General features: G+C 39.4%; 1 protein-coding gene across 8 annotated transcripts in view; it reads left to right on the top strand.

Moving 5' to 3' along the window:
* The window catches only part of SFMBT1 (Scm like with four mbt domains 1), a 155,490-nt gene that overhangs the window by 120,042 nt on the left and 19,519 nt on the right, over positions 1–15,929 (top strand). For all 8 annotated transcript variants that reach the window (XM_084988557.1, XM_021068955.2, XM_021068953.2 and 5 more), the window contains 8 exons: positions 339–427; positions 2,791–3,037; positions 3,855–3,949; positions 4,472–4,573; positions 6,380–6,530; positions 9,844–9,926; positions 14,032–14,158; positions 15,461–15,574. In XM_084988557.1, coding sequence (XP_084844683.1) covers positions 339–427; positions 2,791–3,037; positions 3,855–3,949; positions 4,472–4,573; positions 6,380–6,530; positions 9,844–9,926; positions 14,032–14,158; positions 15,461–15,574 — 1,008 coding nt within the window. The remainder of the gene's footprint in view (positions 1–338; positions 428–2,790; positions 3,038–3,854; positions 3,950–4,471; positions 4,574–6,379; positions 6,531–9,843; positions 9,927–14,031; positions 14,159–15,460; positions 15,575–15,929) is intronic.

The following is a 15,929-nucleotide window of genomic DNA, read 5'->3' as shown; positions in this document are numbered from 1 at the left end:
CCTACGCCAGAGCCACAGCAACGCAGGATCTGAGCCGCGTCTGCAACCTACACCACAGCTCACGGCAACGCCAGATCGTTAACCCACTGAGCAAGGGGCAGGGACCGAACCCGCAACCTCATGGTTCCTAGTCGGATTCGTTAACCACTGCGCCACGACGGGAACTCCAGAGGAGAATTATTTTTAAAGCTCTCAAGCAATATGTTGGACTCTTAAATATTATACTGACAAATGCATCTCTAAATCATTTTCATTGGTTTAGTTTCTCTGTATTCTCTGTAGTTTCTCTATTTTATGGCTGACACTATGAGTAATAACTCATTTATTCCCTCATCTAGGCATCAGAGATAAAGTGTCTGATTGGAATGAGTTTCTGCGGCAAACCCTGATGGGAGCATGTAGTCCTCCTGTTCCGCTGCTAGAGGGCGTGAGTATTATTGCTTCCAGAATCATTGTAGAAAATCCTTATCTTCAGTAATATTTCTTTTCTTTTCTTTTTAGGGCCGCACTGTGGCATATGGAGGTTCCCAGGATAGGGGTCAAATCTGAGCTTTAGCTGCTGGCCTATGCCACAGCCACAGCAACGCAGGATCAGAGCTGCGTCTGCAACCTACACCACAGCTCACGGCAATGCCGGATCCTTAACCCACTGAGTGAGGCTGGGGATCAAACCCAAAACCTCATGGTTCCTAGTTGGATTTGTTTCTGCTGCGCCACGATGGGAACTCTTAAAATATTTTTGATTTAGTTGCAGTCACATAAAAATCTAGTTTTTCAGATTCTTTCACATGGTTGGGAAATATAGCCTTGTTGGGATCTCACTTGGAGCTGAGCAAAGATTAACTCTGCTTTAGAATGGACAAATGTAACTCCCACACCGAGTGACTTGAGACCCCTTTTCTTTTGCTCAGAAGACACTGGACCACCACCTACATGCTTTCAGCAGTTTTTATAAAGCAGTGTAAATTTTGAGCTTATTGGTGAATATAGATTTCTTGTTTTTGTAAAATCAGTTATGACATTTCTGTTATATTTTGTTACTTTCTGTCCTATCAGCAACACTCTTTGTAGCATATGTGAATGTAGTTTATGAAGATTCCAATTTCTTTACATTTTGATCAATACTTACTATTCTTTTTTTTTTTTTTTTTGGTCTTTTTTGCCTTTTCTAGGGCCGCTCTTGCGGCATATGGAAGTTCCCAGGCTAGGGGTCGAATCGGAGCTGTAGCCACCAGCCCACACCAGAGCAATAGCAATGTGGGATCTGAGCTGTGTCTGTGACCCACACCACAGCTCACAGCAACACCGGATCCTTAACCCACTGAGCAAGGCTAGGGATTGAACCTACAACCTCATGGTTCCTAGTCAGTTTCGTTAACCACTGCGCCACGACGGGAACTCCACTATACTATTCTCTTTTTGATTATAGCTGTTCTAGTGGGTGTAAAGTAGTATCTCACTTTGATTTGCATTTCCCTAATGATCAGTGATGTTGAGCATCTTTCTTTGTGCTTATTTTTTGGAGAAATGTCTGCCCATTTTTAAATTATTTGTCTTTTTTTTTTTTTTTGCTTTTTTTTAGGGCTGCACCCACGGTATAGGGAGGTTCCCAGGCCAGGGGTCAAATCAGAGCTGTAAATACCAGCCTCTGCCATAGCCACAGCAACACTGGATCCGAGCTGCATCTGCAGCCTACACCACAGCTCATGGCAATGCTGGATTCTTAACCCACTGCGCGAGGCCAGGGATTGAACCCGCAACCTCATGGTTACTAGTCGAATTTGTTTTCACTCGCCACAATGGGAACTCCAGTTATTTATCTTTTTATTATTGAGTTGTAAGAGTTCTTTATATATTCTGGTTATAAGTCTAGATCACATATATGATTTTCAACTATTTTCTCTAGTTCTGTAGATTGTTCACTTTCTTGATGGTATGGTTTGTACAACAAAGGTTTTTTTATTTCAGTGTAGTCCAGTTTATCTATTTTTTTCTTTTATTGCTTGTGCTTTTGGAGTCTTATCTAAGAAGGCTTTGCATAACCCCAGGTCATAAATATTTTCCCCTATATCTTCTTCTAAATGTTTTGTAGTTTTATCTCTTATATTTAATTCTATGATCCATTCACATTCACAATTCCCCTTTTAAAACTTGATGGTGAACACTGTTTCTTGGTGATCTTTGTATTCTTTGTCTTTTTTTTTTTTTTTTCTAGGGCCATACCCAAGGCATATGGAAGTTCCCAGGCTAGGGGTCCAGTCGGAGCTACAGCTGCCCACCTACACTACAGTCACAGCCAGGCGGGATCCAAGCCATGTCTTCACCCTACGCCACAGCTCACAGCATCATTGGATCCTTAACCCTCTGAGCAAGGCCAGGAATTGAACCTATATCCTCATGGATACTAGCCAGATTTGTTTCCACTGCACCACAACGGGAACTTCCCAAATTTAGTTTATTTAGTTAGTTGACTTATGTGTAGAAAACCCATTCTTAGAGAGTATATGCCATGATGATAATTTAAAAATTCTTTCTAGATGAAACTATATAACATAGTCTTAAGAGATTTGTTAGAATAGTTTTATTGCTTTATAAGAAATTTTTCATTAAGATATTTTCATATCACCAGAAATAATGCTATAGAGATTTGTATGATCTTAGGTGATTCAGTGTCACTAGCTTTGAATGGGTGAAAATATAAAGGCAAGTTTGAGTTCATTTAAAGCTTGAATTTTAAAAATATTATTTTCCCTCTCTTATTAAATCATTTTGCTTTTTTTTAACCTAAAGCTCCGTAATGGGAGGAATCCTTTAGATCTCATTGCTCCAGGTTCCAGGCTGGAATGTCAAGCTTTCCAGGACTCTTTAAGCACTTGGATTGTTACTGTAGTAGACAATATTGGGGGAAGGCTGAAGCTGCGTTATGAAGGACTTGAGAGTTCTGATAATTTTGAACTTTGGTTGTATTACTTGGATCCATTTCTTCATCACGTTGGTTGGGCTGCTCAACAGGGATATGAGCTTCAGCCCCCATTAGGTGAGGAGCAATGTAACATTTTTCTTTTAACTTATATTATTATTATGGTTTTATTAATATCAGTAAGACTGAAAAATATGTTATTCTGCATGTTGCAAAAGCCTTTCTTAGTTTGCATAAGAGAGATATTGCAAAAATTTTCATGAGTAGTTAAATGCCTGTTTTTCTTTTTGTCTTACTGCTTTAGTAATTTGCCATACATATTGAAATACCTTTTGCCCCACCTCAAAATTAAAGAATTCTCTTTACCAAAATTAAAGAATTCTCTAGGTAGCATTCAGACAGGTGTAGGAGTAGGACAGGTCTTCGATTCAAAGCAAATTGTTGATGAAAAGCTATTCCAATGATATGAAAACAGGAGTTAGTGTTTAATTTACAGTCATTATTATGTATCCCAATTTGGATGTTGTATCATCTTATTTTGTAGAGTACAGCAATCCTTATGATCTTACTATAGGTGTTTTTACCAAACTTACTACTCAGATTCTGAACAGAGGAAAGAAAAAAACTGAAGTTAAAGTGAAAGTTCTTCTTTTTTCCTGAATGAAATATTTTAATAATTTTCAAGGATAATTTGGTTTTATGAAAAGAATCTGAGAATATTTTATACTCTCAGGGTATTTTGTCTTTCACAAATAACAAAATATTAAATATAATAAAGTGAAAGTTCTTTGAGTAAAGATAGTATAAGTGGGCTTGAACTTTTTCCTTTTCCGGTATAAAGTGACTTTTTTATTTATGTGAATGCTTTCAAAACAGTTATAAAATATGTAAGTTCTCATAGCATTTAAAGCATCCTGTCTTACTTTAACTAAAGCCATCAAACATCTGAAAAATGAAGATGAGTGGCAAGAGATCTTGACCAAAGTAAAAGAGGAAGAGGAAGAGCCATTACCATCTTACTTATTTAAGGTAAAAACAAAATGTGGTAGATAGATATTATCTTCTCTCAGTAGAGTAAAGCAGTATGGGGGTAAAATAACCCTTGGCATCAGTGAGAACGCTGTGGTATCTGAAGGAGGGAAGAGGTTCAAAGGCTGGAGTGAAGATTGTCCTTTTGTCCCTAAAAGTAGTGTAGGTTTTCTCCAAAGGGCTCTTTAGGCGTTTTGAGTCTTTTCTACTCCTAACTACACAGCCTTGACTTCTTATGAAACAAACTTCCCCTCTGGATGGCCCTTGTGTTTAAAGAGTAGGAGTGTTTCATGTTGATTTTTTTTTTTTCCATTTATTTTTTGACTACGCCTGCAGCATACAGAAAGAAGTTCTTGGGCCAGAGATCAAATCCCAGCCACAGCATAACTATGATAGATCCTTAACTGCTAGGCCACCAGGAAATGCCTCCATTATTTTAATTGAGTAGTATTCAGCTATATATAAGTATAAAATTAATGTTCAGATACTGTATTTTTATTCCCTCTTATTATTGCATTTCAGGACAAACCAGTGATTGGGATGCATTCATTCTCTGTAAATATGAAATTGGAAGCAGTGGACCCCTGGTCTCCTTTTGGAATCTGTCCTGCTACAGTTGTTAAGGTAAAGTGGAGGCAGCTCTTTTTTTTTTTTTTTTTTTTTTTTTATCTTTCTGCCTTTTCTAGGGCCGCTCCTGCGGCATATGGAGGTTCCCAGGCTAGGGGTATAATTGGAGCCGTAGCCACCGGCCTACACCAGAGCCACAGCAACACGGGATCCAAGCCGAGTCTGCTACCTACACCACAGCTCACGGCAACGCCGGATCCTTAACCCACTGAGCGAGGCCAGGGATCGAACCCGCAACCTCATGGTTTCTAGTCAGATTTGTTAACCACTGCGCCACAACGGGAACTCCAGAGGAGGCAGCTCTTTTGGTAAGAATTCTTGTTAGGGTGACTTGTTTAGGAAATTAATAGTGTTTTGATCTTCAGCCTCTTATAGTCTAACTCATTGTTTCTCCTAAGCCGTGAGGTTCGAATTAGTTCTCTGCACGTTTTCCAGTTTGTATTGTCCAGTTCTTTGGGGGTCCATTTCCTTTTTCAAAGCTTGGTTGCCCGAGCCAACTAAAGCCTGGGCACCAGAATGGTATGGCACACATTCTTTGGGGCAGACCTGACTGTGCATAACTAGGGGAGATTTAACTGGAAGATGGCCCATGGTATCTGAAAACTATGGATATAGGTGGTGTCATCAATGTCCACCTAGGTACAGCTAGGTATAGGGCTTGTTGCATGAGCAGATGTGTGGAAAGCAGTTGATAGTGACACAAGATCTGCCTCTAGGATTGTTCTAGCCATGAGTTCCAGATTCAGACTTTAAACTTTTGAAGACTAACAAAAATAAGGCTCTTATTAGGAGTAACTACAAGAACTGGGCAGGTTGTAAAGGCCCAGTTACTTGATTACTGTAACTGAGGCATTAAGGGAGAGGATTTCATTTTAGAACTAGAGCAGAAACTCATTTACAAAGTAGAACCAAAAGTCAAGTGTGACAAAAGGAATAGTTAGTTGAAGGCTGAATCATCTGACCTATTGAGACTTAAATTTTCCTTGTGTTAGAAGAAAGATTATTCCTAGAACAAGATGGGATTCTGAACCTGCATTGGGATTAGAAAGTCCTTTCTGGATTCTGAAGGGTAGGTGGTAAGCAGCAGAGGAGGTTCCTAAAACCTTTGCTGTGGTATTTAAAATTAGGCTAGGATCTGCAATCTAATAAACTGATATGGTTGACTCCTCACTAAGCCTAAATGAAGTTGGAGTTCAACTCCTTAAATTTGAATTTAGGCTGTGTTTCTTCCTGGCTTTGTAATGTGGGACAACTTATTTAACTGCTTTTCTAACTCACTTTCCTAGAGTTCCTGGCGTGGCTCAGCGGAAACAAATCTGACTAGTATCCATGAGGACACAGGTTCGATCCCTGGCCTCTCTCAGTTGGTTAAGGATCTGGAGTTGCCATGAGCTGCAGTGTAGATCGTAGACGTGGCTTGGATCTGGTGTTGCTGTGGCTGTGGCGTAGGCCAGTGGCTACAGCTCCAATTGAACCCTTAGCCTGAGAACATCCATATGCTGTGGATGCAGCCCTAAAAAGACAAAAAAGAACCCCCCCCCAAAAAAAACACCTCACTTTCCTTATCTGCAAAATGGAGCTGATAATGGTACTCATTAGATTGTTAGGAAGATTAAAACTGAATTAATACATGAAAAGCATTTAATTAAAATAGTGCCTGACACAGAGATAACATTTATTAAGTGCTTAGCAGTATTATTAGAACATACTTAATGTTACTAATAATGTGATTATGAACTTTTGTAACATGTTCATCTGTCCCTATTTTATGCATCTACTTTATGTGTTAAATTGTATGTACAGGTTTTTGATGAGAAGTATTTTCTGGTGGAAATGGATGATTTGCGACCAGAGAATCATGCACAGAGATCCTTCGTGTGTCATGCCAATAGTCCTGGTATTTTCCCTGTGCAGTGGAGTCTGAAGAATGGTTTACACATCAGCCCCCCTCCTGGTCTGTATTTGTTCTGTTCTGATTTGTTTGCTTTGAAATGAGATTTATCAGATGCTTATACCCCAACCTGTCCTTAATGTGTTGGGGTCCTAAGACAAATATAAATGAAGGCCTAGATTCCATATATCTACATATTTAAAAGTTATAAATTAAGCTAAAAAAGTAGTAAATAAAGTCTGTTCTGCCCTACTATCTTGATAAATATTGTCATAACAACCTGGGACTCCATGCAGCTTCCTTAGTTTATTCCATCTGTGTCTTGGGAGGCAACAGGAATGAGGGTAGGATGTAGTGAATGTTGAGAGCTGGCTAATAAGAAGAGGCCTTAGAGCCAGAGCTAGGAGGTAGATTATGTATAATTTTTAGGTTTCTGGGCCTCCTCTTGAAGGGAAGTTCTTTAGACTTAGGAGGGAGATTGATGGTCAAAAGTAGAACTCAGGCTGTAGGTAGGAAAGTAGCAACTCATTTTCCTCATTTTTGTAACTTTACAAACTTTACAAAATGTAATCTTTGACCCTTTAAACAAGGCTTTTAAATATGACTTATTTGGAGTTCCCATCTTGGCTCAGAGGTAACAAACCCGGCTAGTATCCATGAGGGTGCGAGTTTGATCCCTGGCCTTGCTCAGTGGGTTAAGTGTTGCCATGAGCTGTGCTGTAGGTCGCAGATATGGCTTAGATCCTGCATTGCTTGGCTGTGGCATAGGCCAGCAGCTGCAGCTCCGATTGGACCTCTAGCCTGGGAATTTCCATATGTTGTGGGTATGGCCCTAAAAAGGAAAAAAGCAAAACAAAATAAACCTCAAAATGGATTAAAGACCTAAATATAAGACTGGATACTATAAAGCTCTTAGAGGAAAACAGGCCAAACACTCTCCGTCATAAACTACAGTGGTATCTTCTCAGATCCACCTTCTAGAGTAATGACAGTAAAAACAAAAATGAAGAAATGAGATCTAATTAAACTTAAAAACTTCTGGAGAGAAAAGGAAACTCTAAACAAAACGAAAAGACAGCCCACAGCATGGCAGAAAATATTTGCAAATGAAGTGACTGACAAGGGATTAATCTCCAAAATATCTAAACACCTCCTATAGCTCAATACCAAACAAACAAACAACCCCACCAAAAAATGGGCGGAAGATCTAAAGAGACAGTTCTCCAATGAAGACATACAGATGGCAGAAAAACACATGAAAAGATACTTAGTATCATTAATTATTAGAGAAATGCAAATCACAATTGCTATGAGGTACCACCTTACACCATTCAGAATGGCCATCATCAAAAAGCCTATAAACAATAAATGCTGGAGAAGGTATGGAGAAAAGGGACCCTGTTACACTGATGGTAGGAATGTAAGTTGGTGCAATCACTGTAGAAAACAATATGGGAATTCCTCAAAAAACTAAAAATAGAATTCTCATTTGACCCAGCAGTCCCACTCCTGGGCATCTATCCAGGGAAAACCATGACTTGAAAAGATACATGTACTCCAGGAGTTCCCATCGTGGTGCAAAAGAAACAAATCCAGCTAGGAACCATGAGGTTGAGGGTTCAATCCCTGGCCTTGCTCAGTGGGTTAAGGATCCGGCATTGCTGTGAACTGTGGTGTAGGTCGTAGACGTGGCTTGGATCTAGCATTGCTGTGGCTGTGGCATAGGTGGGCAGCTTATAGCTCTGATTGGACCCCTAGTCTGGGAACTTCCATATGCCATGGGTGTGGTCCTAAAAAGCAAAAAAAGAAAAAAAAAAACCCAGAAAAGATACATGTATTCCAGTGTTTATTGTAGCACTGTGTACAGTAGCCAAGACATGAAAGCAACCTAAATGTCCATTGACAAAGGAGTGGATAAAGAAAAGGTGGTACATGCACAAAATGGAATATTACTCATTACTCAAAGGAATGAAATAATGGCATTTGCAGCAACATGGATGGACCCAGAAATTATGCTAAGTGAAGTTAGTTAGACACAAGTGTCATGCTATCATTTATATGTGGAATTTAAAAAAAGATACAGTGAACTTATTTGCAGAACAGAAACTGACTCCTACACTTTGAAAAACTTATGGTTACCAAAGGAGACAGGTTGAGGTATAGGGGAAGGATGGGTTGGGGGTTTGGGATGGAAATCTTGCAGAATTAGGTTGAAATGATGGTTCTACCACTACAAATATAATAAAATTCATTGAGTTAAAAAAAAGATACTGGAGGAGTTCCCTTCGTGGCGCAGTGAAAACAAATCCGACTAGGAACCATGAGGTTTTGGGTTCAGTCCCTGGCCTCGCTCAGTGGGTTAAGGATCTGTCATTGCTATGAGTTGTAGTGTAGGTCGCAGACGCGGCTTGGATCTGGCATTGCTGTGGCTGTGGTGTAGGCCAGTGGCTACAGCTCTGTTCAACCCCTAGCCTGGGAACCTCCATATGCCATGGGTACAGCCCTTAAAAAATAAATAAATAAAATAAAATAAAGTTATGGAGCTTTTAGCATTGTTATAGACAACAAAATAGTTTTTAAATAGAAGGAAAGTAGTGGATCATGCACTTGAAAATGGTGATAATTTACTGTCAGGAATTGAGGTGGGGACAGAGAGAACTTAGTGCCTGTCAGAGTTGGGGAGGTGACTGCAGCGGCTTTTGTCTGTGGGATGATAGGGTCTTGAGTCCCATTCTGTGCCTGTGGGATATTGAGCTCTGGGGAGCAGGAAAGAGCTAAGACACAGCTGGACAGCTGGGTTCAGTCCATCTCCTCACACACACACAGGCTTCTCTCAAGAACCTTGTAAACTTAAGCAGGGAGTTAAGCTCAAGTTTTTCCTGAAATGAATTCATGATTTAGGTTATAAGAGCATTGAGATTCTGTAGAACACAAATCTGAAAACTGTGCTGAGGGCCTTTTATCAATAGTAGCTAAGACATATTTAAGGAAATAACTCGATGAATGAAGAACTCTTCACATATTAAATAGTACTTAGGTTATTTGCTGTCTCTTTTTCCTTTAGAGCTTAAGTCATAGCAGAATGATAATGACTGGATTTATTAGCACAAATCAAATCCAGTCTTAAATTCTTACGGTAAATTGTCAGCAACTGATCATAAAAAATATCACTCAAATAGAATGCCTAATTTGAAATTTGGTGTCCTAAAATTTATCCAGAATTGTTCTCTTTTATAAAATTACTAGTATTTTGGATTTATATGGTGTTTTTTTTCCTTCTCTAAAAAGGTCAAGAGCTCAAGTTAGCAAAATTAGAAGTGGTAAAACCAGGCAGGCGTGTGTGGTATGAATCATTGCTCTTTTGTCCCCTGCCTAGGCTACCCGGGCCAGGACTTTGATTGGGCCGACTACCTCAAACAGTGTGGTGCTGAAGCTGCTCCCCAGAGGTGCTTCCCTCCGGTGAGAATTCCACTTCCTAAAGGCCACTGCTTGGGAGCTGCCAGGGACTTCTGTGCTTGCTGTACTCTAGTGATTTTTACCTTTGTTGATTGCAATAAAATGGTCCAAGGAAAATTTCATTTACTGCGAAAATTAATTTATGAGTTTTAAAAGTTTATTGGTTTCTTTTTCTTTCTTTCTTTCTTTTTTTTTTTTTTAGTCTTTTTTAGGTCTGCATCCGAGGCATATGGAGGTTCCCAGGCTAGGGGTCAAATCTGAGCTCTAGCCACTGGCCTATACTACAGCCACAGCAATGCTAGATCCAAGCTGAGTGTTTGACCTGTACCACAGCTCACAGCAACACTGGATCCTTAACCCACTGAATAAGGCCAGGCATCAAACCTGCGTCCTCATGGATTTGTTTCTGCTTAGCCATGATGGCAACTCCTTATTTTTCTTATTAGCTGAAATCACGTGAGTTCAAAATTTTAGTTTATGATCGGAGTTCCAACTGTGGCGCAGTGGGTGAAGAATCCAATTATAGGGGCTTGAGTTGTGGAAATGTGGGTTTGCTCCCTGGCACAGTGGGTTAAGGATACTGCATTGCCACAGCTGTGGCGTGGGTTACAGCTGGTGGCTCAGATTCAGTCCCTGCCCTGGCAACTTCTACGTGCCATGGGTGCAGGAAAAAAAAATGTAAATAAAATAAAATTTTGGTTTATGGTTATTTTTAATGGTTCACTAGTATGAAAAAAATGTTGAAATATTAAAGGGAGAAAAATTATTAAACTTATTTATGGTTTACAAAGCCAAATAGAAGTAAAAAGCTTAGAACACAAAATAACAGTTCCCTGCTCTATCACCTTCCCTGGCTTCCCTTCTGAAAAGTATTCACTTCCTGTTATTCTCACTATTATTCTGATATTTATACTTTTTTTTTTTTTTTTTTTTGTCCTTTTAGGGTCATACCTGCAGCATATGGAGGTTCTCAGGCTAGGGGTCTAATCGGAGCTGTAGCCACCGGCCTACACCAGAGCCACAGCAACGCGGGATCCAAGCCGAGTCTGCTACCTACACCACAGCTCACAGCAATGCCAGATCCTTAACCCACTGAACAAGTCCAGGGATCGAACCCTCAACCTCATGGTTCCTAGTCAGATTGTTAACCACTGAGCCATGACAGGAACTCCATGATACTTATACTTTCTTATTTTCAAAATAATGTGCTTCTATCTTTAAGTCATTAATTTTAGATTCTGTATTATGGTAAATGAGTTATCTAGCTATTTTACCTTATCTTTCTCCTCTCTTATGATCTCTTCCTGTTAGAGTGATACTACAATTTTCAGTTGAATTGAAATTTGAGTATTTACATTATCATGTGCATTTAGATATTATTCACAGATGAGTATTGAAATATTTTATTATTGTTTTCTTTTTTATTTGTCCTCAAATTAATAATTGTCATGTTTTTCATAGCTTAATTTTCTTTGTTTCTGTTACTAGCTCTTTCCACATCTTCCAGTAGATTCTTAAAACTATTTGCACATCAGGAAATCTGTCATTTCTAGGTTTTTTTTTTTTTTTTATAAACACCAGTCTTGGCAACATCCATTCTTTCTTTTTAGACAGGTTACTACTTTCTTGGCTTGCCATGTAGTTTGTTTGTTCGTTTGTTTTGCTTTTTGGGGCCACACCTGTGGTATATGGAGGTTCCAAGGCTAGGAGCCACAGCCAGGGGGGATCTGAGCCGTGTCTGCAACCTACACCACAGCTCATGGCAATGCTGGAACCTTAACACACTGAGTGAGGCCAGGGATTGAACCCACATCCTCATGGATACTAGTTGGGTTCGTTTCTGCTAAACCACAATGGTAACTCTGCCGTATAGTTTTAATTCTGGAAACTGTTCTTCTGCGTCACCCAAGGAATTGCCTCCCCCTTTTCTTAGGATTTGGGATTCCAATTTTGTTCATTTCATGGCTTCCTCTTTTTTGGTTACTCCTGTGTTTTGATGGAGCCTGTCTCTCAATAGCTTCCTGAAATGAGATGCAAGAGATATAAATTTTAATAGACTTTTTGTATTTGACAATATATTCATTGTGGGAATGTAAACTGGTACAGCCACTATGGAGAACAGTTTGGAGATACCTTAGAAATCTATACATAGAACTTCCATATGACCCCGCAATCCCACTCTTGGGCATCTATCCATACAAAACTCTACTTAAAAGAGACACATGCACCCGCATGTTCATTGCAGCACTATTCACTAGCCAGGACATGGAAACAACCCAAATGTCCATCAACAGATGATTGGATTCGGAAGATGTGGTATATATACACAATGGAATACTACTCAGCCATTGAAAAGAATGACATAATGCCATTTGCAGCAACATGGATGGAACCAGAGACTCTCATACTGAGTGAAATGAGAAAGACAAAGACAAATACCATATGATATCACTTATAACTGGAATCTAATATCCAGCACAAATGAACATCTCCACAGAAAAGAAAATCATGGACTTGGAGAATAGTCTTGTGGCTGCCCAACGGGAGAGGGAGGGAGTGGGAGGGATTGGGAGCTTGGGGTTATCAGATATAATTTAGAATAGATTTAAGGAGATCCTGCTGAGTAGCATTGAGAACTGTGTCTAGATATTCATATTGCAACAGAACAAAGGGTGGGGGGAAAATGTATACATGTAAGAGTAACCTGATCCCCATGCTGTACAGAAGGAAAAAAATAATAATAATAAATAAATTTTAAAAATAGTAAAAAAGAAAAGAAAATATATTCACTTATTAACTTGACTAATAGTTTGACTCAGTATGGAATTTTAGGCTGGAAGTTATTTCACTTTAGAATTTTGAAAACTTCAGTGTGTCCTGTCTTCCATTTTTGCTATTGAGAAGTTGGAAGCCATTCTTATTCTTTTTTTTTTTTTCCCCCCTTCTTAGGGCATGTAGAAGTTCCCAGGCCATATTAATTGTTCCATATTATTGGCAATACCAAATCCTTAATCTGCTGTCCGACACAGGAACCATTTTTATTCTTAATTTTTGTATATGATCTGCCTTTTTATGTCTCCCTGGAAGGTTATAGAATCCTTTTGTCCCTACGTTTTAGTATCAGGGTGGCTCATCTGCCTTTACCCACATGCTGGTGCATGGAGAGCACGTTCTGTCTGGAGACTCCTGCCTCTCTGTGTGGAATTTCCCTTCAATCTCTTTGATTTCCTTCCTTTTTTTTTCCCCTCTCTTTTCTCTTTCTGGAGTTTCTCATTTTATTGGCCCTCAGGATTAGGCCTCTAAACCCTCCCACCCCGTTTTTTGTTTCTTGGGTTATTTGCTTTGATTGCTAGAGATTTCTTTAACTTTTATGTTTTAACCTTCCTTTTGCGTTTTCAATTTATGATAGCACATTTAAAATGTTTTAAAGCTATTTCCGTTCTCTGAATATTTATATTTAATAACATACTATTCTTGTTTTAAGGATGCCAGAGTTTTTCTTATCTTTCAGAGGATGGTAGGATGTTAATTACCCCTGCCTTTTGTGATTTTTCTTTTTGCATAATCTGTTTTCTCCGCCTTTCTTGTTTTGTCCTTTAAGGTCTCTGTCTTTTATATCTTTAGATATCAACATAATTCCTTTGTGGAATTTTTTGCTTGTATTTAAGACATGGAGACTGAAAGAAAAAGCAAATTAGAGGCTCTGAGCATGTAGTGGGGCTTGTCAACCATGAACTTCCTTGTGGGGTAGGATCCCCATTTGTTGGAGAAACCGAAATCCATATCTTATGTGTTCCTTTTTGTGCTTGTTGTGTTAGCACAAGAGTTCTCTTCCATTCCTTTGTGTGGAGAGTGGAGGCAGGGATGAACTCTCAGCACTCTACATGCTAAATAAAAGCCTTGTTCTGGACAACATGCATGCCCTCTGCTGATCTGTGTACTCCTGCCCAGGGATCTGATGTTTTACCCTCTCTGGAGAATAAATCTCATTTTCTGTAGAGAGGAGAAGGGATAATTAACCTGGGGTGTGGAATGGAGAAATTACTCTAGATGAGCACATAAGTTAATACTGAGTTATGTATTTGGATTTGATTGATTTATATTCTAGTCAATTTCTGAGCATGAATTTAAGGAGAACATGAAGCTTGAGGCAGTGAACCCTCTTCTCCCTGAAGAAGTGTGCGTTGCCACCATTACTGCAGTGAGAGGCTCCTACCTTTGGCTCCAGCTGGAGGGTAAGTGCCAGCACCCCTGAGAAGCCTTCCTCTGATCATTCTTTGTCTTCCTGTTTATCCCTGTAATGTAGCTTGTTAAACTTTATTGATTAGCTAAATTGAGGTTTTGTTCAGAGGCTTCTAATTTGTAATGTAGAACTCTAAGCTAAAAATTTATCTTCTTGTCCTTGACTTTAAAATGTTGTTTGAAATGAGTGTTAATAAAAGGTCTTCAGTACAGGGTCCTCTGTTTTCATGGAAGGGAAAGTATAGGTCAAATAGCACGTATTTTGACGTGACCAAACTATATGAGCATGAGCATTAATAACTAGCTTATTTGAGAGATTGTAATTTTGTCTTTTTTTTTTTTAATGCTGAACCACCCTTCATAGGAGGTTCCCAGGCTAGGGGTCTAATTGGAGCTACAGCTGCCGGCCTATGCCACAGCCACAGCAACTCGGGATGCAGGTGGTGTCTGTGACCTACACCACAACTCATGACAATGCTGGATCCTTAACCCACTGAGTAAGTCCAGGGATCCAACCCACATCCTCATGGTTTCTAGTAGGGTTCATTAACCGCTGAGCCACGACGGGAACTCAGAGATTATAATTTGGTTGCCCTCAACCTGTGGTACCAAAAAATATGTAAAATTGAAAAGATATGTTGTACTAAAAGTAGTATTCAGTGATGGAACAGGTTTGTAGACAGAAAGCACTATGTGAGTACCTAGCACTACAGCCAGTTATATTTGGCCTGGGTTTCTTTTTTATTTAGCTATAAACAGTGAGGCTTGGTACCTACTGTTGTTCCTGGTTTATAGAATTGGCATTTAATATAGGTATCAAGGACAGCCTGGGATGTACACATTGATTCGTTCCTTGCTGAGCAGCTTATCTGCATCACTCCCTGATTAGAGCTCACTGGTCTACCTTCTGGCGTGTTCCTGAGTACCAGAACTAATGTTTTTATTGAGTAGAACTGTCACTCTTGCCTTTTATTTTCCAGTTATTTCTTGGACTTGACTGTCATATTTGTCAACCGTCTGAATGATATTACTGGTTCCAGTTGCTTATTTGCTCTTCCCGAAGAGTTACCCTATGTATTCACTACCCATTTTGGTCTTTATAAAGTTGTGCATGGAGACAGTTTGCTTTTTGCTTAATGTTTGTCGTATATGAAAAATTATGACTTCTGTATAAAAGGAACTTGCTTAAGAGACTTTATGTCTGTGTTATTGCAACAGTAGGTCATTGTCTAGGCAGTAGCTTATGAAGAAGCCTATTTAATGGTCTTAAACATTTTTTTTTTAAATCTAAACAGGTTCTAAGAAGCCCATACCTGAATTTATTGTGAATGTGGAATCCATGGATATATTTCCTTTGGGCTGGTGTGAAACCAATGGTCATCCCCTCAGCGCTCCTCGCCGAGCACGAGGTAGCTGTCTATTTCTGGGTCAGAGGATTGATTGTTAAATCATCTGTGGTGTGGCTGCTACCAAGTAGGATGAGTACTGGACATTTCAAAGGAAATTAAAATGATATTCTGGTTATCTGTTTCTGCACAGGAAAATATTTATTGCAACAAAGCATTTATTATTTTATAGTTTCTATTGATCAGGAATCTGGGTACAACTTAGCTAGGACCTCTGGATCTAAGCCTCTGGTGAGGCTACATTTATTGTGTGATTCAGGGCCCTCATCATCTCAAAGCCCCAGCTGGGAGGATCTGCTCCCAAGTTAACGCAGATGGTTGTTGGCAAGAATTCAATTCCTCATGGCCTCTTGGATGA

Source organism: Sus scrofa, chromosome 13 (genome assembly GCF_054392235.1).
Source record: "Sus scrofa isolate SSC_HxYL_T2T_F1_AM1 chromosome 13, Sscrofa_HxYL_maternal_Yorkshire_Landrace_v2.0, whole genome shotgun sequence".
NCBI lineage: Eukaryota > Metazoa > Chordata > Mammalia > Artiodactyla > Suidae > Sus > Sus scrofa.
This window is presented reverse-complemented; position numbering and strand designations above follow the sequence as displayed.